Source organism: Anser brachyrhynchus (genome assembly GCF_964034855.1).
Source record: "Anser brachyrhynchus genome assembly, chromosome: 11".
Taxonomy (NCBI): domain Eukaryota; kingdom Metazoa; phylum Chordata; class Aves; order Anseriformes; family Anatidae; genus Anser; species Anser brachyrhynchus.
This window is the reverse complement of record NC_137706.1, coordinates 2,237,055-2,260,567: the sequence shown is the minus strand read 5'-3', so window position 1 is coordinate 2,260,567 and position 23,513 is coordinate 2,237,055. Positions and strand designations below refer to the sequence as shown.

At 43.9% G+C, this 23,513-nt stretch overlaps 1 protein-coding gene across 5 annotated transcripts in view; it reads left to right on the top strand.

Moving 5' to 3' along the window:
* Positions 1 to 15,715, top strand: part of TMOD2 (tropomodulin 2) — a 34,847-nt gene extending 19,132 nt beyond the window's left edge. For 3 of the 5 annotated variants that reach the window (XM_080607504.1, XM_080607505.1, XM_080607506.1), the window contains exons 4-11: positions 3,828 to 3,932; positions 4,543 to 4,665; positions 6,063 to 6,149; positions 8,753 to 8,883; positions 9,508 to 9,615; positions 9,873 to 10,016; positions 10,297 to 10,441; positions 12,494 to 15,715. In XM_080607504.1, coding sequence (XP_080463630.1) covers positions 3,828 to 3,932; positions 4,543 to 4,665; positions 6,063 to 6,149; positions 8,753 to 8,883; positions 9,508 to 9,615; positions 9,873 to 10,016; positions 10,297 to 10,441; positions 12,494 to 12,528 — 878 coding nt within the window. In that variant the 3' untranslated portion in view covers positions 12,529 to 15,715. The remainder of the gene's footprint in view (positions 1 to 3,827; positions 3,933 to 4,542; positions 4,666 to 6,062; positions 6,150 to 8,752; positions 8,884 to 9,507; positions 9,616 to 9,872; positions 10,017 to 10,296; positions 10,442 to 12,493) is intronic. The other 2 variants (XM_080607507.1, XM_080607508.1) reach the window with 1 other exon arrangement.
* The last annotated feature ends 7,798 nt before the right edge of the window (positions 15,716 to 23,513 follow it).

Here is a 23,513-nt window from a genome sequence, read left to right as displayed (position 1 = left end):
TAATGACATAAGAAGCACAGCATAGAGAAGACACACCAGAAATGATGTTCCACATGCTGTAAACTCCAAGTGAAGACGAAATCCTCAAATTTTATTTTAGTGAACACACTAGTGAAATGCTACCAACTATGCTACTCAATTTCCCGTTTTTCCCCTGAAGTAACAATATGCAGATAAATGTATTTCAGCAAAATACACCTGAAGTAGTTCCCTGCGCAATTAATACCTTTTCCTATAGATGTGCTTACATCTATAAGCACATATATTGTTACAGATAACAATAATAGTCATGTAGTTAACTATTATTGTATAAGGAGATGGAATAGGAATCTGTCTTATTTCCTTGCTTTCCTTTGACATTGCTTTAAAGGAGGCATTTGTGTAATGCAGGAAATCACAGCTTCCTGAAACCAAATGGCAAAATCTCGGGGTTTATGACTGTACCTAGAGTACTTTTTTTTTTTTCCCAGAAAATTTGTTTTCCTTTCATCTTCTAAGTCTCTCTGAATTTCATTCAGTCCTTTTTACGGAATCCTTCTTTCTGGTTTTCAATGGACTTTTTTTTTCCCCTGAACCTTTTTTGAGTAAGACACAAGCCATATCCTATTTCAATTTGAATAGAAGTTTTGCAGTGTGTGAAAAAGAATAGTTCTGCTGTTATACTGAGCCAGTACAAATCTCTGTTCACTACACTCACAGTCACAAAGTCCCCTGCATTATAATAAGCTACCTCAGTTGTCATCCAGGTCACCACAGGCAGCTATCTCTGTTTGATGGAAGGGGAGAATTCCATCGATTTACATTTAAAATTTCATGTTGAAAAAAATCACCTTTGATTCCAGATCTTTTGGATTAAATGCATGTGTAAAAATAAAATGAAATTGTAATGCTTACAAGTTCGTTTTTACCAGAATGGAAATTTGTTTTGCAGTTAAATACAAAAATGTGTAATTTTGTACATAAGTATGGTTATCTTGATGTTGTTAACATTGAAGAAGGTTGGGTATGACACATATAGACATAACTTTTGTTGCTATGTTTCTGTCACTACTTTGGTAGAAAGATAAGCTATTACTACTAAGACTTAGCATGGGACATTAACATATTCTGGAGGCAAATGTAACACATTCTAACCAAACTCAATATAACTTAATTCTGAAATTGAAAGTGAACAGAAAGAGTGATATAAACAACACCACGAAGAGCATCCTTTCTTCATAAATCTAATTTTAAAAATATAAAACTTCACTATTCCTCCAAGGCTTCAACATATTTAAAAATAATACATTTAAAATCTAAGCTGGACCACTGAAACAAGCAAGCCACAATCTATATTGTTGTTAGTGAATTCCACGATGGCACTATAAAATGAATTTACAACGTATGGATGAGGGGCCAGGAGGACCTCCTGGATATTTCAACTCTGTCCTTAAAATAACGAAGGAAAACTTGTTGACAACCATACATAAAGACAGGCACAGAGTTTTGCTGCTGGTGGAAAGGTAATGAATTCCTAATAATGTGCTAAATGTATAAGCTCTTCTAACCTGTTAGGCTGCAGAATCTCTTCACAGCGGGCTAATGCAAAAGAATGTTCTTGTCTAGATAGCAGAAAAAAGAATATTTTTATAAAGCCATTGGATGCCAGAAAGGCCTACATATATTAAAGATATATATTATCATCTTTGACATGACCTTGCCCCTTGAAATATTTCAGATAACCAGTAATAGAATATTTTTTCTAAAACATTTGCCAAGAATGTTTTAAATGAAACTATCACTGAGAGTCATATACACATTTAAAAAGATTTGGGCTGCCATCCAAGAATTACATATGCCTGTAACAAATGCTTAAAAATTATATTCCTATATATGTGAACTTCATGGAAAAAGTATGAGCCTGCACTGGTTTCCATTACCCCTGGATTTCCTTCTACACAAGATACTTGGCCTACCCACTCCAAAGTTCATGGAGAAGGCCCAACTGAAATATATACTATGTCCAGTTTACCCAAGGCCTTAGGTCCTGTGTCCACTTAAAGTAGTATTTAGCCTCCTCTTATCTCACAGTTTTAGATTCTGAAATGGAAGTGTCCCGCAGTCCCATCACTGAATACAGCCATGAAAAGATGCCTCTCAGAAGCTGTTTGAAAGGAGCTCCAGGATCAAGTAGTGCCCTTGTGAATCAGGAAGCAAGACAACCCAAAGACATTTTGGGGTCTTGGGCAGCCTGGGATGGGTGCTATGAGGAGACTGATGCTAAAGTACAGATTTCTGTCAGCATTTGTTAGCAGTCTCTGGCTGGGCTTTGGGGCTCTGAAGAACCGCTGGCTGCCTGAGATGGTTCACACTGCTGTGGCTCCGTGGAGTATAACTGTTAGGGGATAATGTTATAGGTCGGGATAAAGGTAAGTAGGATTCCTTCAAGATCTTAAATGAGCTACTGATTACTGACAGCTCCTGGGGAACCACCAGTTATCTAAAAGGAAAGCATTTTGCAGCCAGTACCCCTCACTATTGATTTACTCAGATATTCTGATTAATTTTGGTCTTGTAGCTTCCAACACAGTCATGTTTTTTTCCTGCTGCGTTATCCTAACCAGTCATGTTTGCATCAGCTAACTCCTGGTCAGTGGTGTCTGAAAACTGCCACCCAACACATCAGATGAAGTAGCAGTACAGAGCGAGTCTTAAATCTTAGCACCTGTACTGTTGTGAAATCTGGAGAGCATGAGTAATCCGTCTTCTCAGAGGGAGAGTACTTCTCACCCAAGTTTGCCACTCGACTTTTTTGTTGCCGCTGGGATGGCTGCTTCTGATTCATATCTCCTAGCGCATGGTGAAAGTGAAAAGGATTCTTACCTTTGGCCTTCCAAGGCTTTTATCTCCTTGAAGCCTCTTGTTAAAAGACTTGCTTAAAAATTTCACATGAAAAATGAATCATAATACAATACTACTTTGTCTTTCTGCATAACCTTTTGTCCAGTTTTGTACTCTGAAATTATTTAGCCTTGGTACAAATACCTCTAGAACAAATGAGTCAAATTCTACATCAGTAAACCTTGTCAGCTTCAGAAATTTCCTATTTTTTTTTCCTGAGCCTATTCAGTGACGTCATTGACAGTACAGAAATTGCTGTAGACAAATTTGTATGAAAGAGATAGACGAATTGGGTATTATCTAAATAGCAATGATACTTTGGACCATAATGGGAAAAAAATTAAAGTCACGTAAGGATGCCAGTGTTGAAAAAAGAGGCAGAAAGTCTGAAGAGTAAATATCATTTTCATATTTTGTACCGGTAACAAAATTCATATTGCCAAGACTGTGAAAATTAACCTATTTTAGAGGCATTTCAAAAAGCCACAAGATGTGCTTCTAGCATTACATCCAGAATGTACAAAGCTGCATAAACAAGACAGTTCAAACTAGACAGTGAGCCAAAGCCACCTGCATCCATCACAGCTTCATTCCAATGGGATTATACAGTCTGCGTGAGAAGTAGTAGGCAGGGATAAGGTGAGGGAACCACTCAGCAGTGGACAACAGAAAACGGGAATTCACAGACCTGTCAGAGCAATGACACCATGTGTTGCACGTGGCATCAGCTAATGTATTACTGACAGTATGGGCTTTTTCTCCCGCTATGTGGGAGAAAAACCCCAGTGCCACTGGTGACTGAAGTGCAGCCCTAAATTTAATCTCAAGGCCCTCACGCCCTGCAGTTGCAGCATCTCAGCATTGATATTAGCTCTAGCAAGGGGCTAAGGGAGTAGTTTGACTTTGTGTGTTGTTCCTGGATTTACCCTACAGTTTCTCCATTTCAGCAGAAGGACCGATGATCTGTCTTTGGGCAATGTCACAGGGAAATTCCTGCTACCACCACAGCAGCAGTAGCACCCCAGGAGAGATGAAGCACAGCAAACCAATAGGTCAGGGAACAAGTAGCTCTCGAGGAACATGAGGTTCGGTTCAGTCCTTTCAGGCCTGCACAGATGATCAGGAGAAGGCTATGTGTGTGAATGATCACCAGGAGGCAGAGAGGGGAAATGCCAATGGGAAGGCTGGGCATTAAACTGAATCACTTGAAGAGATTAGGTTTGCAGAGCTTTCAGGCTCCTGCATGGAATTTGTAAACTGAAAGGTTCTTGCAGGGGGATGGTTTTAATTGCCTCTGGTGCCTTGTTTAAATCTCAGGATGAGATGTCTGCAAGCTTTTTGCGTAGACCTAATTCTACCATATATAAGCCCACAGGAACTTCAGAAAAATCCCAGCTGTCGCTGCTCCTGGGGATTTATCTTAGGAAACGTGCTTCCATAGTAACAATCACCAACACAGATCACAAGTCTGCACCTTTTATTTTTAGACTCTTATTATTAAGATCCTGGTGTTGAGGATAGCATCGAGTAAGAAACAGGAAAACATGCCCTTGATATTTTTCCAAGCAGTTCCATTGTCACAGACCTATTCCCTTCACTGCCAGGAGGCAGATGGGTTGTTACAATAACTCCTTACTCACTCTGGCTATTTTCTTTTCTTAGGAAAAATATTTATCCCTAAAGAAAAGCCCATAGAAACTCATACAGAAGAAAAAGTGACCCTGGATCCAGAACTAGAAGAAGCCCTGGCCAGCGCCTCAGACACCGAGCTCTATGATCTTGCAGGTTAGATAATGTACAGGTGTGAGCCCCCATGGGTCTGGTCCTTCCCCGCCACACCTCCCACCAGGAGTGTCCCACGGTCACGCGCCAGGTACCTGCAGTGTCACCGCGCAGATGGGCGCTGCCCCTGAGCACTTCGGGCATGACTCAGTACCTGCGGCATTTCTCAGACCTCTCTCATCTGTTTCTAATTGGTGTGGCTGGCAAGGAGAGAAAACAAGGCAGCTAATGTGGTCTGGGGAAGGGAAGGGTCAACAGGGGGCAGGCAGCAGGCTGGGGCGTTTGCAGTGTTGGATACCACTGATGTTAGTGCATGCTGACGTGCATGCTCTGTGCTTCAGGGCTCTAATCCATACAAAAACTTTGGTGGGGAAGTTTCAACTCCATTGACATTTTTCTGTTTTTCTTTAGGAAATCTAAATGAAATATTTCAATGTATCCCATTAATCTGAATCTGGGTTGGATCAACAGTAAACTCAAAACTCTTGTAATTACTCCACTGTCCCATTAAAGGACATGATCCTGCCATTATCTTCTGTAATTCTTGGCTACACTGCACATTTCTGGATGCATTAGCCTTGTCTCTGACTGAAATGTGGTGTATCGCAGGAATCACAGGGTTACAATGCAGCTGGCACCTCGCACAAAGTCTGAAGTTCATGGCATCAAGTTCCAAGTGCTGCTGAGCTCTGGCCGGGAGCCAGCCGTTCAGGACTGAGTTTGTAGGTATCAAAGTCTAATGAAAACCAGGAACACACCTACTGCCCAGAGTTTCAAAACCAGTCTGTAGCAACAACTGTCAGTGCTTACAGAACAAAGAATACTGTTCATAACAAAAACATGACAATAACAGTAAAAATCTGCATTAAGTTAATAACCTCTAACTCATGCATGATCCTATAGCAAGAAGTCCAAGCAGACAATTTATGGGAGAAATACCAGCAAACACAGCACAATTTATTCTCTGACACTGGGGAAGTTCATTTGCACGGAACACAACTTTGTCTGAAGCTTCTTTTATGGAGTTTTGGTATAATACAATGAGGAGCAATAAGAAACTCAGGCTGTACATTACTGAAAAACATCATTAGCGGTGTTAGCAGTGAAGCAAGCTACCCAAAGAGACTGTGGGATTTCCATCGCTGGATGCTTTCAGGATCCAGCTAGACAAAGCCACAGCTGACCTGGTTAATGTTGGCAGCACTCCTGCTTGCGGCGGAAGCTGGACAAGGTGACCCCTGCAGTTCCTTCCAGCTGGCATTTCCCTGACCTGCATACTACCCACAAGCACCAGGCAGAGTTCAAGTTTTATAGGGGGTTTCTTTATCTGGGGAACTTGTCTGCAATCTTTGCTCCTGCCATTAACAGTGTATCCTGTTCTGCTATTTACACATTTATAGCTGTTCTTGGAGTGCACAACATGGTCAACAACCCTAAATTTGATGAAGGAGGAGCCCGCAGTAAAGATGGAAAAGAAATTGTGAGAAGTAAGCAAACATTTATTTTGTGGGCTATACATCATCTTTTAGACACCTGTAGGTTGGGTGTATTGGTTTAATTAAGTGTAATGCAACTTGGCTTGACTTTGATTGACCTAACTAATCACAAGGGGGAATTCTTTATAGGAAATACAATCTTAGAATTAATTATCTATAATGACAGCAGTACTATGCAGGGAAATGATTCCTAAGGAGCTTTGTTTTGCTGGGGAGCAAAATCTGGCTCTGCAGACGTGTTTGAAAGGACGGGAGTATTTAAGAAGCCAAGACATATTTTTATTCCGCTTCATTTTAGGCAGCAGACAGAAAATAGTGAGCTGTAGGTATGAGATGGCCAGAGCACAGGTCGTGCTGTCTCACCCTGAGTACGCACATTTACACAAGTGAAGAACAACTGCTAACCGCTGGGCTCGAACCTGGCAGTCACATCTCTGGCCAGAATCATCACATCTTGCTGCAGCCAGTGGCACAAACTGCAGGAAGGTGTTCCTGCCCTGGCTGCTCTCTCAGATCTACTTCTCCCTCCTATTAATTCTGTGCAGCCTTTTTAAACATCATCTGTTATGTGCCTCCTTAGGTATGGGAAGCATAATCAGTCGGGAAATCCCCCCCCAGCAGAAAGAACTGTAGCTATTAAATCCAGAAATGTGTACAACTAAATAAAGCAGACCTTGGTGTATCAGACCTTAGCTCAACAACTGGCAGGGGTGAGGGGTAAGTCTGCACTCCAAGTTTTGCTTGTCATAGGCTTAGGAGCTGCCAAGCCTCAATCCAGGGCTCCCCAAGCTCTGGGATACCAAGTAGGGTAACTTTGCTTTTTGAGACGAAATTGTGGAATGCCCTTTACTGAGGAAATGGTACTCAAAAGTGTTTTCTTCTTGCAAGGCCATGAGAAAAGCAACTGTCTTGCCAAGGACCTTCGTTTCCATCCGTCATTGCTAAAAAGGAGGTGGGAAAGTAGACAGGACACTGTGCCACTTTGTCACTTCATTTTTCTCAGGATTAAGACTCCCTGCAAGCTCCCTAGTGGGGCCCTGTGCAGGCTGCCATCTATCTTGTAACAGGCAGCTGCATACATTTACTAATCCACATAGATTTCAAATTATTTTAGTTGCACAGAGTCACAATGTCAGCTATGTGAGTCAGCTAAGCTATGCTCCAAGCGCAGCCTTAACAACCAGAAAATGGCCCTGCCACATCACTTTATTCTGTGGTCCAAAAGCAATGCCTCCCTTGGCCAAGTGACACACTACAGGACAAGATGGAGATGCAGCTCAGAAGTTGCCCACCAATGTGGCAAAACAGTGCCATGATTAAAGAAACAACATAAAACTCATGGGAAGCAACAAGAAGTAGAAAATGAAGACTACTGCTGACTGTAGACTGAGAGTAATGTGCTGCCTAGCCTGAGGATGGGGGCAGGTCTGTCCCCAGCTCCCAGCTGGGTGTCACTACCAAACCCACTCTGCTGGTTTTTCTTTACTTCCCTTCCTTGAACCCAAGGTACAACGAACCCTCTAAGTGTGTTGTACCAGTAATTTTTGACTTCCTAAGCCCTAGGAAGGCTGGAGTGTTAGTCAGGCATATGCAAGGTCTCTCAGGGAACTGGTAAAAATAAAAATAAATAAAAATGAGTTAAAAGGGAGTGAAGTGAAAACCAGCTCAAGGTTTGTGTATGACTTCATCTCTACTAAGTTCTAAAAAAAATTGGTTTTGTTTTGGCTCATAATATGGGATGAACTTTGCACTGAACAGAAATGCATAGTACATTGATCTGTCTGTGGTAAAATGAAAGGGTTCAAACATACTTGTGGCCAGTGACAGATTGCTTTCTTGCCTCTAGAGGCTTGGGTGGTCAGCGTTTATAAATTAATCCCCACAACTATATGCCTGGGAATTAGAAGTACTAATTATGTTCTAAACTATGATTTTTATGCATTTCTAAGAATATTTACAGCTCACAGCTGCCAGCAGTCAAAGTAGTATCTCTTTGGAGCATGAATACCCAATGACTTCATATATCTTGGTGCTGGCAGACAGACTTGCTTTTCATGCTTTGATAGTTTTATTATTTAAAAAGTGCAGATGTTGCAATTTTACAAGAGCTAATTGCATTTGTAGTAAGGCTGATAGCATCGGGCTAGAGAAGGGAACGGAGGGGCCTCCTCATCACAGTCTGTTCAGTCAGCACAGGCTATCTGGAGGTGCAGAGAGGTCTGCTCACTAACGCAATGACTATGTTCTGAGCACACCTTCCTTTACAAGTGTCAGAGTGGGAACAAAGCAGCCCTTGCTGTATATTACATCCTATACCTTAAAAGCTGCTTTGGCTCTAACTAATTGTGCTGGGACTTTTGTACCTAAAGGAGGAAACTGCCTGCGATGATACTGCCCGGCCGCTGCGGCTGCAGCCTCTGGGTGCTCAAAGGGTCAAGGGGCAAGGCTGGGATGCAGGACTAATGCCCCTCTTCCAAGTTCTGGGGTTCATGTAAACCCTTTCTTGAGCGCAGACCTAAGTGACAGCTGAAGAGCCAGACTTACTGATCGTGCCTGTTCCTTATGTCAACATTTAATGAGCTCTTGTGTTGCAGATGTGGTCAAAGGTGAAAAGGTCAAGCCCATTTTTGAGGAGCCACCTAATCCCACCAACGTGGAAGCAAGTTTACAAAGGATAAAAGCAAATGATCCTGGTCTCACAGAAATTAACCTGAACAACATAAAGGTAGGGGCTGTGGTTTAACTTACATCCTCATAGAAGGGTTTATTCAAATATTTCCAACCCCCTTTTAGCTTTACATTTTTTTTCTCTCTGTACTGCACCGAAAAAGCAGGACATATAGGAGAGGGCAGTGGAGGGAATTGTTTGAAAGGCTCCAAGGTCATCAATGCTTGATATTGAATCAGATACCAATTAAAAGCCCAAGGGGTGAACGCTGGCTGCCTTTCTTTAGCAGCTCGTAAAGCAAGAGATCTCATGGGCAGTATACAATCATTGCTGCCCTAATTCAATTAGCCCACACATGCCAATGGAGGAGGAGTTGGGATGCGGAGCCTCTGAACCACCAGCAGCAAAATAGGAAAGCAGCTCAGAGATGGGTCACGTGCTGGCATTGGCCTGACCCAGTTAAAGGCAATGCTGACAAAGCAGCCTAGTGCGGGCGGCCGCCTGGGCTCAGAGTGCTGCTCTGAGCACAGTGCGAGCGGTCCGTGCTGGGGCGCTCTTAAAGGCACTGGGGATGGGTCAATTGCATAGCCTGTGGCTATTGATGAGTTTGCTAACCATTAAAACTGGTGTCTCGTGTTGTGACCGGCTTTCCTAATTACTGGATTTATCTTCTGAATACAGAACATCCCTATTCCAACACTGAAAGAATTTGCAAAAGCTTTGGAAAGCAACACACACGTGAAGATATTCAGCCTTGCAGCTACTCGAAGCAATGACCCCGTAGCTATTGTAAGTTAAATGCTGTTTGGAAAACAAACAATGTTCAAGTAGGTCAATGTATGCTTTAGGATGCATCCGTCATTTTCCCTTGCAGAATTTCCCTGATACTATGCATGATGGAAGTGCAGTCTATTTTGAACTATCTCTGCTCTTCTGAGCCTATCTGTATTTTATTTCTTTGTAGGTACTAAACCATGTTTTACAGATTCTGTCATTTCCTAAAGCTTTTAGGAAGTTGATCTCATTCTCTCTTTTTGACCCCTCAGGCATTTGCAGATATGCTGAAAGTGAACAAAACACTGAAGAGTCTGAATGTAGAATCCAATTTCATCACTGGGACCGGTATTTTGGCACTGATTGATGCACTGAAGGAGAACGAATCCCTGACAGAGATCAAAATTGACAACCAGGTAATGAGAGAGCGTTGAACTGCAGTCCCCTTTTGTCTCTCTTCTGTACGGATTCCCAGAGGGTTTGCCTAGACGGGGCGAAGTCAAGGCAATGAAATCATGGAAAACATCCAAATAAAAATGGTCAAAGCTAAACATAAAACCCAGAGCAAATGTCTGGAGGTGGCGGGAGGGATTCTCTTTGTAGTTTGATCACAGTACTGAAATATTACCACTTCTCTCTCATTTGAGAGCAAATCTTTTCTTTTCTTTTGGGGACATTTCACCATGTCACCAACAGAGGCAGCAGCTGGGGACGGCTGTAGAGATGGAGATTGCCAAGATGCTGGAGGAGAACTCCAAGATTCTCAAGTTTGGGTACCAGTTCACAAAGCAGGGCCCAAGAACCAGGGTAGCAGCGGCGATCACTAAAAACAACGATCTAGGTAAGATAATATTACATCCATTCATCAGCTGTTCTGGTGAGCCAAGCCCAAGACACAACTCTTCCTGTCTGTACTCAAGGCTCAACATTAACTTTGCAACATCCAATCTGCTCTATATGAGGGGTGATGCATAGCTCCACAAGCTCTATTGGACAGGACAGCAAAGATCTTACTGTGATTAAGAGCTACTATCCTTCTCCCACTGGTGCTGGGAAGGGGGGAACTGCAGCGTTTTCTGTGGAGCACCCTGGATTCCCAGCTGCCCCATCAGCTCTTCTGGCCAGTCAGTGCAGAGAGCCAAACCCATCCTGTTTGCTCAGGGAACACCCCAGTCCTCACCTCTTTGCCCTGACCACAACAGAGCATGCCTGGCCAACCTAGGGAGCAAGGACAACTTGCCTGACTGCCTAATTACAGGCACGGACGGGAAAGCTTTGCACGTTTTACCTGAGTGTGGTGTGCTCGGCCCTGTGTGCCTGAGACACAGCACAGGGAGGAGCTGGCTAGGCGAGACTAGTTCATGGAAAAATAAAGAAATACAATAAACTCTACAAAGTAGAATTGATTGATAACACCAAATTATGATGCCTTTGGTTGGGTTTTTCTCAGTGAAAACTAAGATAAAAATTGAACTAGAACCCACTTCTTTCATGCATAACATTATGTTTTAGCAGTTTCAATTATTAGCATTTCCATGATAAACTTTTGTTCCTGAAACTATTAGCTTTTGTAAAACAGTGTTTAAAACATCCCACCAACAAAGAGAGAAAGACTTTTTTTCCACTATTTAATTGACTAACATTAGACATACATCCTGTACCTAACCTTCATTTTCCTGGTTTTGTATTGTATGGTTTTATTCAAGGTTTAGCAGGGCTTTGAATAAAACAACAAAACACTGAAAGACACAAATGACTGATTAAATGATGAAGATTTGGAGTAGTACGATCTGTTTGCCAAGAAAACACCCTGAAATAAACCTGATAGCAAAGTAATAGGATTTTTGTAGTTATATACTGTTGCTATTGACTATTGTAGTGAAAAGTGTTCATTCATCTAGTTTTACTGCTTTTGTTCTTTACTAAAACACTTTAATATCAGAAGACAGGACATGACAGTTTGATGCAACACCAACTTGCATCACATGAACAGGAGACCCTTGCTAATCTTATCTGGCCAAGTCAGAGGAGACTCAATGCATTTTTACTAGAGTACAGAGCAGCAAATGCTGCCTAGCCACACCTGCTCTATACCAGCTGTAAACTGCTTTAAGTGCTGTAAACATTCACATGGGTCTTCTTGCCAAAATAATCCTGTCCATATCACAAAGCTTACCTCATTTTTCTTTGCTAAATGGCAATTTAAACCTACTCTGTTTCTCGTACGAATCTAGAGTTACTTAAGGTACTATTTGATGGCTGATGTGATCACAGCACATGAAGTTTAAACAGACATTTTAAGGTCCAGTATGATATTTTCCTCATTGCCAGGACTCGCTGATACTGTCACTTCAAATTATTTTGTAAGAGATTATGAATGTTGCTTACCTACAACAGAGACCCCTGCAATTAACAAAGTTATTAATTTTTGGTGCCTAATGCTTAAGTAATCCAGAGCACTGCCATGCAGACCAGAGCAGACCAGTATCAACTTGGTTGGAACACAGCAGTTGGAACACAGTGGCTTTAAGGAGGGCAATAAAACTGTAATAAAAATCTAAATGGAGCCACTGGGAGGAAGCACTGGAAACGGTGAATTCTCCATCATCTAAAAGCTCTCCATCAGAATTTGATTTTCATAGAGAAGTTATTGATTTGAACACTTGGTGAAATCCTACAGTCTGTGGTATAGAAAAGTGCAGTTTAGATAGTGTTACTTTGTTTAGCAGTAAGATCCGTTAATTATGGCATTTATGGACATAATACTGCGGGGTATTTGTTAGAAGCTCCTTCCTTCTTATGCACATCACAGGGAAGAGTGTGTCACTGAGAAAAGCACTCATGTTCTCAGGAAAGCAATACTGACCACTCTTTTCTTGTTTTATTGACCCAGTTCGCAAGAAGCGAGTGGAGGCAGAGCGGCAGTAGCCACGCCACGGCCGATGCAAGGCAAGACCGGAGCCTGCCAGCAGCTGCACTCTCAGAGCGTTCACTGGTCAGAAGGCAAGACACTGGAAAACCATTGCAACGGGGGTTGCTTGTTTCTGTTAACGTCTCCTCTTAACCTTGAAAATGCAGCCTGATCACTTTTAACTTCCATAGTTAATTTAATTCTTATGAAAGATTCATAGTTGGTTGGAATTTAATGAAAGTTTCACAATATCTGAAACCAATATGCAGAATCCTAACTGTGTTACTGAGCATAATGTATAGTGACATTGACCCTTCCTTTAGACACTTCCATGTGTTAAAATATGATCTCATGTATGGATAAGGGATCCTCTGCTGAAAATAGAAACTTTAGGGCCAAGTCCTGCAATGCCTTATGTTTGCAAATAATCAATCCCTACTTCTGTGTGTACAGTCCTGCTGAACTGAGTCCTGCAATGGGATGCTCCTAGGAGTAGAACTAGTAACGCCACCACAGGTTTGTGGGGTCTCACCCCATGCCCCTCTCCTGCACCAGGACCCGGGCAGGGGGACGGCGCCGAACAGCACCCTACTGCAGGGCTCCATGCGTCCCGGTCCGAGTGCAGGGTCACACCGAGGTATACCAACGTTGTCAAAGCATACTTGTTTACATAAGCTTAGGTGGATCGTTTGGCAATGTTACACTGGCATTTGCTATCTTTACCCCAGAGAGTAAAGTAATGGTAGTGCTGCCAATCCTGGATACTTTGAATGTTAGATTTTTACTTTTTTTCCTAGGCCAACAGGTTTTTGTTTTTTACTAGAATGCACAGTTTACAGCTATTAATCTAAACAAGTATTCTACGCGATACTTGTTTTGCATTGAGCCATGTGTTTGACCTTTTTTAGTTGTTGTTTATGTACATGTTAGTATTATAGAACTGTTCTCAGGACCTTTTAGATGAAGGTTAATTAAATAGTTAATCCTGGACAGCAGCTGTGCCACCAGGAAAAAACACGACGAGGGTAGTTGGACCAACTGCAGAACTTTATTTATAGGCTTCAGTCAGGTATTTGTGTTAGCGCGTGGCTAAGTAAGGGCAGTTTTAAGCATAGGCACAAACGCTTTGCTAAATCAGGCCTTAACTCAGATGCTGCACAAATTCTTAACCCTGTGGAAAGCACTCATGAAGCAGTGGCTAACCCCAGCCTGCAACAGCATCAACATTTTAGTAAGAATTAAGTCTGATATTTTGCTTTGTGAATTTTACAGCTTAGAATTATTCTCTACCACTGTTTTAACACTGCCAACAGTTGCCTCTGACAAACAGCCAGGGGTTCATTTTGGCTGTCTGTAAGCATCCTGTGAAGCTAAGGGAGACTTGGCTTAGGCATCTTGTTGAATCCAATGCTTGCAGAAAGCCTCCAGGCACCAGGAGACCCCAGCATGGGTTTGGCTGCACAGAGCTGGAGTGCAAGCTAACGGGATGCACTCTCCCTCCATGCCTTTTTCATGGAAATGAGTAGGTCAGAGGCAACGCTCTTCCTGTAGGATACTTGCCTTCACAGGGTCCACAATGACTAATATACACTTCAATCCCGCCTAAACTAATTTGCTGAAGTAGGCTGCTGAGTTGGGATCTGAAGTATAGTATCCACAGTTGACTTCCCTGGAGAGCTCCTAGTCTTTACAGTTTCCACCTCTCCTTCCCTTCCTCAGAAAAAGGCCGCAACCTTTGCTTTGCAAGTAAAAAACATAACACAGGGGAGTCTTCCTGAAATTTTCCCTGGATCCATGCAGGATTTGTTGTGGAAAAAGTCAGATATTCCTTTAAAAATAGCAAGTTCTGTAACACAGTCATAACTCTGCATGGTCTTAAATAAGCAGCCCTTAAAAAACAAGTGGATTAGCAGGGTGATACTGGGCTTTGCAGTAAGAGTCCTCATCCCCAAAGCCAAAAGATTTTGGTTGCTGACAGACCTCAGTGATTAGAATCACACTGTTCCTATTTCCTTCTTTTATTTTGTTCTAACTAAGGGAATTCCAACTATCATTTTTTTAAAATGTATTTTAATTTTTTTTATCGGTAACTTTTTTTTAAGGACGGTACATTTATGCGTGCAAGGGAAACAAGTGCAATCCATTTCTAGTCTTAATTGCCATTTCAAGTGTCGGTGTTTGCATGCAGCCGTTCCGTAAGGACGGATTGGCCTGGCTGCTTCTCCATGTCTGGAGCATGCCGTCCTGTATAGCTTTGTTCCGAGCCACGCAGATGCTCGCGCCATCAGGTGGCTCCATTCCTGCCAGATACAGTTTGCATCATGGACCAAGGTAACTGCTCGGGAAGGCCAAGCGGCCACCTCCTTCCCTTCATCTGCCATGCTCTTTGCACAGGCACGTTGCCTCTGCGGGGAGGACTCCTCAGGCATTCGAGCACCATCTCCAACACCAGCCCCAGCAGGCACCAGCAGGCAGCACCTGGAGCCACGCGCCTCTCAGCGCAGCCCTGGCTCCTTCCAGCACGTGAGGAGAACTGGCAGGGCCTGGCCCTTTCCTCCAGGCAGCCTCTGCCAGCCTCTGCCCCTCTCTCAGTGACCGGGGACATCTGTCCTGCCTCTCTGTATGCCCCACACAAGGGCTTGGTCAGCCTCTGGCCTTGAGTATCACAAACGATGCAACGATAAAAGGATCTGTTTGATACAACAGCATACGATGGTGATGCTTGAAGGCAGATTTCCGTATTTATAGGACGATTTAGCTGGTTAAATCCCTGCAAGTAACAGGAAGGGGGGCAGGATGTGACTAGTCCCTTTTAATGCTACACTTTCATCTAGCATACTTGATCCTGAATGGGGGACAGGGACAAAAGAGTCCTTTTTCTTAAGCAAACCTTCAGGAGTAACTTTGTCTACTTTTGCACATTGCTTCTCGTGTCGACAGCTTCAGTTTGGTTTCTATTTTTTATACAGTTTTTTCATGGAAAAGCTCAACTTTGTTCGTGTCCTAACATGTATGTGACTGGTAGCGTGCACTAAGGACAGTGTGGTGTACATGTAAAACTCTAGGTGAAGATGTTATAGCTGGAACATAAGTAACTGCATGCGCACACCGTGGTGCATATTACTCAAGAGGAAGGGAATTACCACGCTATGTAACAGTGACTCCCCAACATCGTGGTTTTTCTAAATAAATATTCATAAAGAATTGGGCTGTTGCAATTTCTTGTGGTTTTGTGCCTTGAATCAGACCTCCCTCAATGCTCTGACATCAGATTAGGCCGGTTCCTCCAGTGCGGCTCCTGCAGCTCCCACATGGCTTGATCTTCTGTCAGGCTTCCCCTTCCCTCCCCACCCCATTATGTGCACTGGATTGAGTGATTGCTGTGTGCTCAGAACCAGAGCTGGGAGCAGGGAGACCTGGATTCCCCTCCGGGGTGTAACAGACCTCCCCTGGCATTTAAAGCAAGTTCCTCAGGCCTGTCTGTGCCTCAGTTGCACAACTCTAACATCAGCCTAATACTTCCCCGTCTCCCAGTTGGGTGAATGCTTGCAGAGCTCTGAGCTTCTCAGAGGAAAAAGGCAGCATAAAGAATTGCACATTTGTCCAAAAGCAGATAAATGGGAAGTTTTAAATGCCCATTTTCAGAACGTGTCAGTATCTGAGAGGATCTGGATCAGACTTTGTGATGCATCTCCACATCTAAAGCTGCACATGCACAGGAGTGGGATTTTCAGTAGTGACAAGGTACCAGCTCCAATGAAGTTTAAATACATGAGATATGGTTCCTGTCTTTAGAAAGCTACATACTGTAACAGTCTGGCATCCAACCTCTCTTCAGCATCTTGCATGGTTTAGAAAATTGTATCCCATATTCCAAGACTAGGTTGTATTACTAGCGTTCTTATGTTTGCTTTCAGTGTATGTCACAGCTCTAGAAGTACACAATGAAAAAATGAAGATGACTGGAAAACAGAACTATTATTCTACAACGCTTAATATTTTCGTTACCTGCAGTTTCGATTTCACAGAATCACACCATCATCTAGGTTGGAAGAAACCTCCAAGATCACCTAGTCCAACCTCTGACCTAACACAAGTCCTCCACTAAACCATATCACTAAACTCAACATCTAAACATCTTTTAAAGACCTCCAGGGATGGTGACTCAACCACTTCCCTGGGCAGCCCATTCCGATGCCTAACAACCCTTTCCGTAAAGAAGTTCTTCCTAATATCCAACCTAAACCTCCCCTGGCGCAACTTTAGCCCATTCCCCCTTCTCCTGTCACCAGGCACGTGGGAGAATAGACCAACCCCCACCTCGCTACAGCCTCTTGTAATGTACCTATAGAGAGCGATAAGGTCACCCCTGAGCCTCCTCTTCTCCAGGCTGAACAAGCCCAGCTCCCTCAGCTGCTCCTCATAAGACTTGTTCTCCAGACCCCTCACCAGCTTTGTTGCCCTTCTCTGGACTCTCTCAAGCACCTCCATGTCCTTCTTGTAGCGAGGGGCCCAAAACTGAACACAGTACTTGAGGTGCGGCCTCACCAGAGCCGAGTACAGGGGGACAATCACTTCCCTAGACCTGCTGGCCACACTGCTTCTTATGCAAGCCAGGATGCTGTTGGCCTTCTTGGCCACCTGAGCACACTGCTGGCTCATATTCAGCCAACTATCAACCAACACTCCCAGGTCCTTCTCGGCCAGGCAGCTTTCCAACCACTCATCTCCCAGCCTGTAGCGCTGCTTGGGGTTGTTGTGCCCCAGGTGCAGGTCCCGGCACTTGGCCTTGTTGAACTTCATACAGTTGGCCTCAGCCCATCGGTCCAGCCTATCCAGATCCTCCTGCAGAGCCTTCCTTCCCTCGAGCAGGTTGACACACGCACCTAACTTGGTGTCATCTGCAAACGTACTGAGGGTGCACTCAACCCCTCATCCAGATCATCGATAAAGATATTAAAGAGAGCTGGCCCCAGTACTGAGCCCTGGGGGACTCCACTAGTGACCGGCCTCCAACTGGATTTGACTCCATTCACCACGACTCTTTGGGCTTGGCTCTCCAGCCAGTTTCTAACCCAACAAAGCATACGCCAGTCCAAGCCACGAGCAGCCAGTTTCTTGAGGAGAATGCTATGAGAAATGGTGTCAAAAGCCTTAATGAAGTCAAGGTAGATCACATCCACAGCCTTCCCCTCATCCACCAAGTGCGTCACTTTGTCACAGAAGGAGATCGGGTTCGTCAAGCAGGACCTGCCTTTCATAAACCCATGCTGACTGGGCCTGATCTCTGATGAGTTACCTGACAAAGCAGTAATAGATTTCTGCAGACTGCTGCTCTTTTTTGAAGTGAGTGCAATTTATTATGAGTTGTGCCATTGGAGCTGCAAAGACTGGATTGCATGTTTCCTCCATCACTAACTCAGAAAAGAGATTTCACTGTTTTGAAAAATTTAGAACCCAATTCACATTTTTAGCTTTGTGATTAAAAAACCCTCCATTAGTCCCATTGAGAATCATCTATCATTGACACATCTGCAGTGGCACTCAACAACGCTAAACATTTTCTAGTGAAACCAATAACGTTTTCCAAAGAATGAGCCGCTCTCCTATTACTTATAAAATTAATCAAGAAATCCATCTTCTGCTGTAAGCTAGTTTACCATAGAGCTACTGTTATTTCATGGGGCATGAGCCATCTATGATTTCCTTTTCTATGAAATTTTTGTACAACACAGAAACAAAGCCCAGTCAGGATCAGTTCTGAAAGGGTTACTGTTGACAGGGATACAATGAAAAGGTACATGCATTTGTAGGCATAAGATTGCTATCGTCTGGTCAGGATGTTGTATCTGAAATACATAGCAGAAGCACTATGACAAATGGTCCCTCCTTGACCAGCTTCTGCTCAGGAAGCCTATGAAATGGGCTTGGCATGAGCCTCAGTACACAGGCACTTCTTTGCCTTCCTCTTTTCTCCACACGTAGTATCTCAGCAGTTTCCCATATAGTACCTCATTAGAATTAGACACTGAGAACATACACTGATTTCTCCCGCTGCATACAAAACCCTTTAAGCTTCAGGGGAAGCAAGCACATTGCCTGCTTAGGTATCTCTGCAGAACTCCTACAGGCTGTTAGTGAAATCATTACACTGACCCTTGGAAGCCGTGCTGCACATTACTGGGCACCACAAGGTACACATAACTACACATGCATAAGGACAGTTCAAAAGAAACCTCAGAACATATCCTCACAGACTGTGGGCTCTATAGTCCCAGGGAAGTTCACAGTTCAGCCAACAGACATACAAGTTTGGGAACAGGCAGGTGAAGGGGGCAGACAGCTAGGAGCCATCCCAGAGACTGTTAAATGGGTCTTCACAAATAATCTGTTACAGGTGAACATCTCAGCCAAGAAGATTTTACTAATTCTGTATTGCCATTACAGTGATTGCCATTTACAATCAAAAGCAATCAACAGTAGCTATTTCCAGCAGTCAGTGGGATACCAGCATGTTATCCTTCACAGAGATACATCACCTTCTTGCTTTCTTCAGCTATCCTCTCTCTATTCTTAACAACCCTCCCTTGTAATAATGCCAGCTGTACCTTCGATTGTTTGCAAACCCTGCACAGATCACCTCCCAGCTACAAGAGGATCAGAGAATGGTCTGGGTTGGAAAGGACCTTAAAGATCATCTAATTCCACCCCCCTGCCACAGGCAGGGACAGAAGCAGTAAAGAAGTGCGCACCTCATCCTGGCTGGGCAATAGTAACGGAGTATAAACACCCACCTCCGATTTCCATACCTGTGGCTTCCCATGAAGCCCAACTTTTTGCTTTCAACCCTTCCCTCCTAGCAGGTTCACATTTCCTCCTGTCTGCTGACTAAACAAAAGGCACAAAGAAACAAAACGCCTTCCCTGCCCGAAGACCGCCTTTATTTATGTCATTGCTTTAACTCTGAAATATCACAGTATCTTTCGACTTTGCTTTTGCATGCCAAGAAAAAAAAAATAAAAAAGGGATGAGACAAAGAAAATGAGGAAATATCTCAGTGAGAAAATACACATGTGTGTCCCAGGATGTGGTTCTGTAGGGATTTGTAGGGCCTAACATCAGAGGGAGTGCTCATGGGAACTATGTAGGAAAATTCCCAGCTCTTCAATTATAACAAAATCAGAGAATACAGCTGCAGAGCCACTCATAAGGTCACGCACTCCGGTTCCCATCTCCAAGATAGGATTTTATTTCTACAGGCATCATAGCTTTTGCAAAAAGGAAAGGGTTCTTCACAAACTGGGTTTGGTCCTGCATCATTCTTTACATGGGTTGTGCTGAAGTCCCTTGCAATTTTGACCATGAATGCAATCTGTGTCAGGGAACACAGATATTCTGTTCCATCTTCTCACTCTGAACAGTTTTGGAGTCAGCTTTTCTTTCTGTTTCTTTTCAGTATGAAAGTTTCACGTATAAACAGCTGAAAAATAACTTATTTACAAGATTGATATTATTTCTGCAATCTGAGTGTGTATCCTCATATTTCCAGTGTTCCAATCTGTTCATTCCTCTCTCAAGCCTGAGCAACAGCAGTGCAAAGCCCAGGTGCTTTATTTTCTACAAGGAACGCCGGGTCAGCCTGTATGAATGTGATCTGGAGTGACAGCCTGACTGCAGCCAGCTCAATCGACCTCTGGCCATCCACCTGCTGCTGCTGCCATGTAGGTCCCTTACTTTTAATCTGATATATCTGCCCATACATCAATCTTCTCAGTTCTGACTGATGCACAGACACTCTAGGAAGTTTTATTACAACCTCCAAGAAACCGAGGTGCAAGCTGACTATGTCTTCTCTCATATTCAAGTAGCTCTGATCTGTTTCTTTGCACTCCTCTAAGCGCAGCCAGGAGCTCTGTGCCCAGCATCAGACTGCTGCCACCCCTGCAGCAGGCTGCCACCCAAACGCAGGCTGTGGGGAGGAACTATGGCTGTAACACTCCACCAGGTCAGGGATCTCGGATAGCAACCACTAAGACACAGCTCTCCAACGAACACCCACTTCTTAACCATTTTAATAGATATTAGTATTTGCATATTAAAACCAGCCAAGGAATCTGTCCCTCTAATCTCTGATTAAGCTGTAGCAAGCATTCATCCATATCTGAGCAAAGAGGAATGGTGAACTGCACCTGAGGTTTCCTATTTGAAGAGGAAGAGGGGTAAAAGCAGAACTGTGTTCAGCTGGTTCCCAACCATGGCAAAGTACTTCCAATGTTCATGCTTGTCTCTTCCAGTCCAGTAAAGCGCATGAGCCCAAAGAAAAGCAGCATGAGGGGCTTCCCTTAGTGAGGGTCTGCTTGTCTCCTATAACAGCTGCTTGACTTTAGCAAGCCTGACATTAGGTAGGCTTGGTAAATGAGCAAGGGAGGAGAAGACAAAGTTTACAGCTAAAGCAGTTGTATATATTGCTTTTCTCTTGATCTTTTCTAATAATAAATGCATTGCTATCCTGAACAGAATCTGGAAGTAACATTTTATACTGCAAACTGTTTATTTCCTAGCTCTAAAAGTTGTTTGGACTCTCAAAGCTATGCTGGTGAACATGATGTGTGTGTATACATACATATATATATGCTCACACACACAGAAGGAATTCCCCAAACCTGATAATCTCGTATTAATTCTGTCATTTGCCCATAGAAAGGTTATGTTATGCACTCATCAGCTGTCTAAATCAGCATTAAGAGCTTTCAGGCGATGGAGATGACCAGTCACAGATGCCTGGTGAAGCGGGGTGTTGGCATTCCTGGCTAGTTTGTGCTCCAGCAACACTGGCACACCACAGCCGCTGGTGTTCGCCATCCACATTAACTGGGTTGCTGAGAAGCCAAGTGTGCTTCCTCATCGTAGAGCACTCACCTCTGCGTTTCGGGTCAGAAAGACGAAGACCCCACAGGCGCTGCTGCCGAGCCTCACCCACGGCTGCCCCCCGCGGGGTCCAGCCCCACTAGGCGGCACAGTCGCTCCATCCTATCCTGTGGTTTTTCTGCAGGCTTTTAGGCTGCCGGTGAAAAGTGTCATCAAGTGTGTCAAGCCCCCTAGACAACAAAGAACGACCCCTCAAAATAACCACCTTTATGTTCTGGTGTTCAGACTTGACTGAGGCACGGTCGCTGATCAAAGCCCCGGTTAAGCTCTCCCCACCTTCACACTGCAAACGTGCCGGCTGATCTGGGCTAACAACTGCAGCATCCTCTTAAACACACTGCAGGGAGTTTTGTGAGCCTGTAATAAGGTCAAGAGCACCTCTTACAAAGCTGGACCTAGTTACCTCCCATTTAGGCAGCTCTCCTTAACTGGCTTTTATGGAGTGTCTCACATGCATTTGTGGAGCACAGCAGCACCGTGCCTGCCAGAGGGAAATGGCAGTTTTGGCCCACAACCAGACAACAGCACTCAGCAGCTGCAGCAAACCAGGCACCAGGGACAAAAGCGGTGATGCCACCTGCCAGGAGCAAGCGCTGCTTTCACAGCATTAGAGATTCAGAGTTTGAGATCATTTCTATGAGGAGAAAGAGACTGCAGGTTTAAACAGGTATGTGATGACATTAGTAAAAAGGCATTTGCTTCTTTTGGTATACATTTTTCATTAAAATGGGATAGTTGTACTTAATATCTTCTAGTTATTTCCTATTCTATGTTTGTACTAATGAGAAAATTCCATTTAAAAATATGATTTTCCCTTACTTTCGAAGCTCTCAAACTGACTGCATCGTTAAATGAGCAAGTCAGAAGGATTTACATTTAACATCTGTACAATGGAAGATGCACTGTTTCCAAGACAGCCAGGACTCAAACTTGTGCAAGGCCACCGCTGAGGATAGGAGCAGTCCCCAGAGACAGCAGCTGAGGTACCTGCTGTGCCAGCAAAGCGAAGGACACACTGGGCTGTCCTGCTGGTTTGGCGTCAGGGTGAATCACTGCAAGAACATCCAAGGAGGAGTTCTGGGTGCCAAGGAAAACAGGAACAGACTTGTGAAAAGAGTTCAGTGTATTGTTTTCCCACTAATGTGCACAGTCATTGTAACATCCAGTTATGCTACTCAGTGTCAGACAAGCTATTCCAAAGGCCATGTGCATGCTCAGCCACCCTGATGGTACAGGGCACTGCTGTCCCTGTGAGTTAATCAGCTTCTGCTGTTTGGAAACAGAATTTTTTCTTTACAAACTGATTCTTTTTTGTCTCATCTTTTCTGTAGCAGGGACTACGGCGCCACCTGCTCTGGCATCTTGTGTATCTGATGCTCTTAACTTGCATACCAGTACCCCGCCTATAATCTAATCAAACCAAATACTTGCATCATTTGGAATAAAACAAAAAAAAACTGACTCTGAAGCTCTTCCAGGGAGTAAGAGATGCAATGACAGGAATGAATTAGGTAGAATACATGCAGATATTTCCACACAGTGACAGCAAAACCCAGCCGCTGTAGCAGAAGTAAAAAGCACAAGGTCTGTCAGCTCCTCAGGGGGTGGGGGGATATCAGCAGGTGATTGGCTTTACCCTTGGACACATGAGCAGCTTGGCACACAAGGTCTGTCAGATATTGAAATGCATTGGCACCAGTGCTCAAGGTTGTTTTCCGGCCGTTCACAGGGAGCCCAATCATTTGCTCCACTTGGAGCTTAACAGAGGAGACCTCAGCAAGTGAATTCATCTCAGAGCATGTAAGCCAGCGCCAAGCTGCTCGGCCCTCTGGATGACCCTTTGGATCTCCTCCTCTGAACAAAACTGCTCTGAAATTAAATCCCCCAAAGAATTTAGATACTACCAAGGGTACAAATAGCAACACTTCTACCTGGCTCCGAGGGATGGAGGTACTGCACAACTGGGGTGAGCCCTACAGCCCCCCAGCTGAGCAGTGCCTGTACCTGGCGGCACCCAAGCTGTGCCCAGCACTGCAGGCACGCATGCTGTCGGTGCTGAAGCAGACCTAAAAGG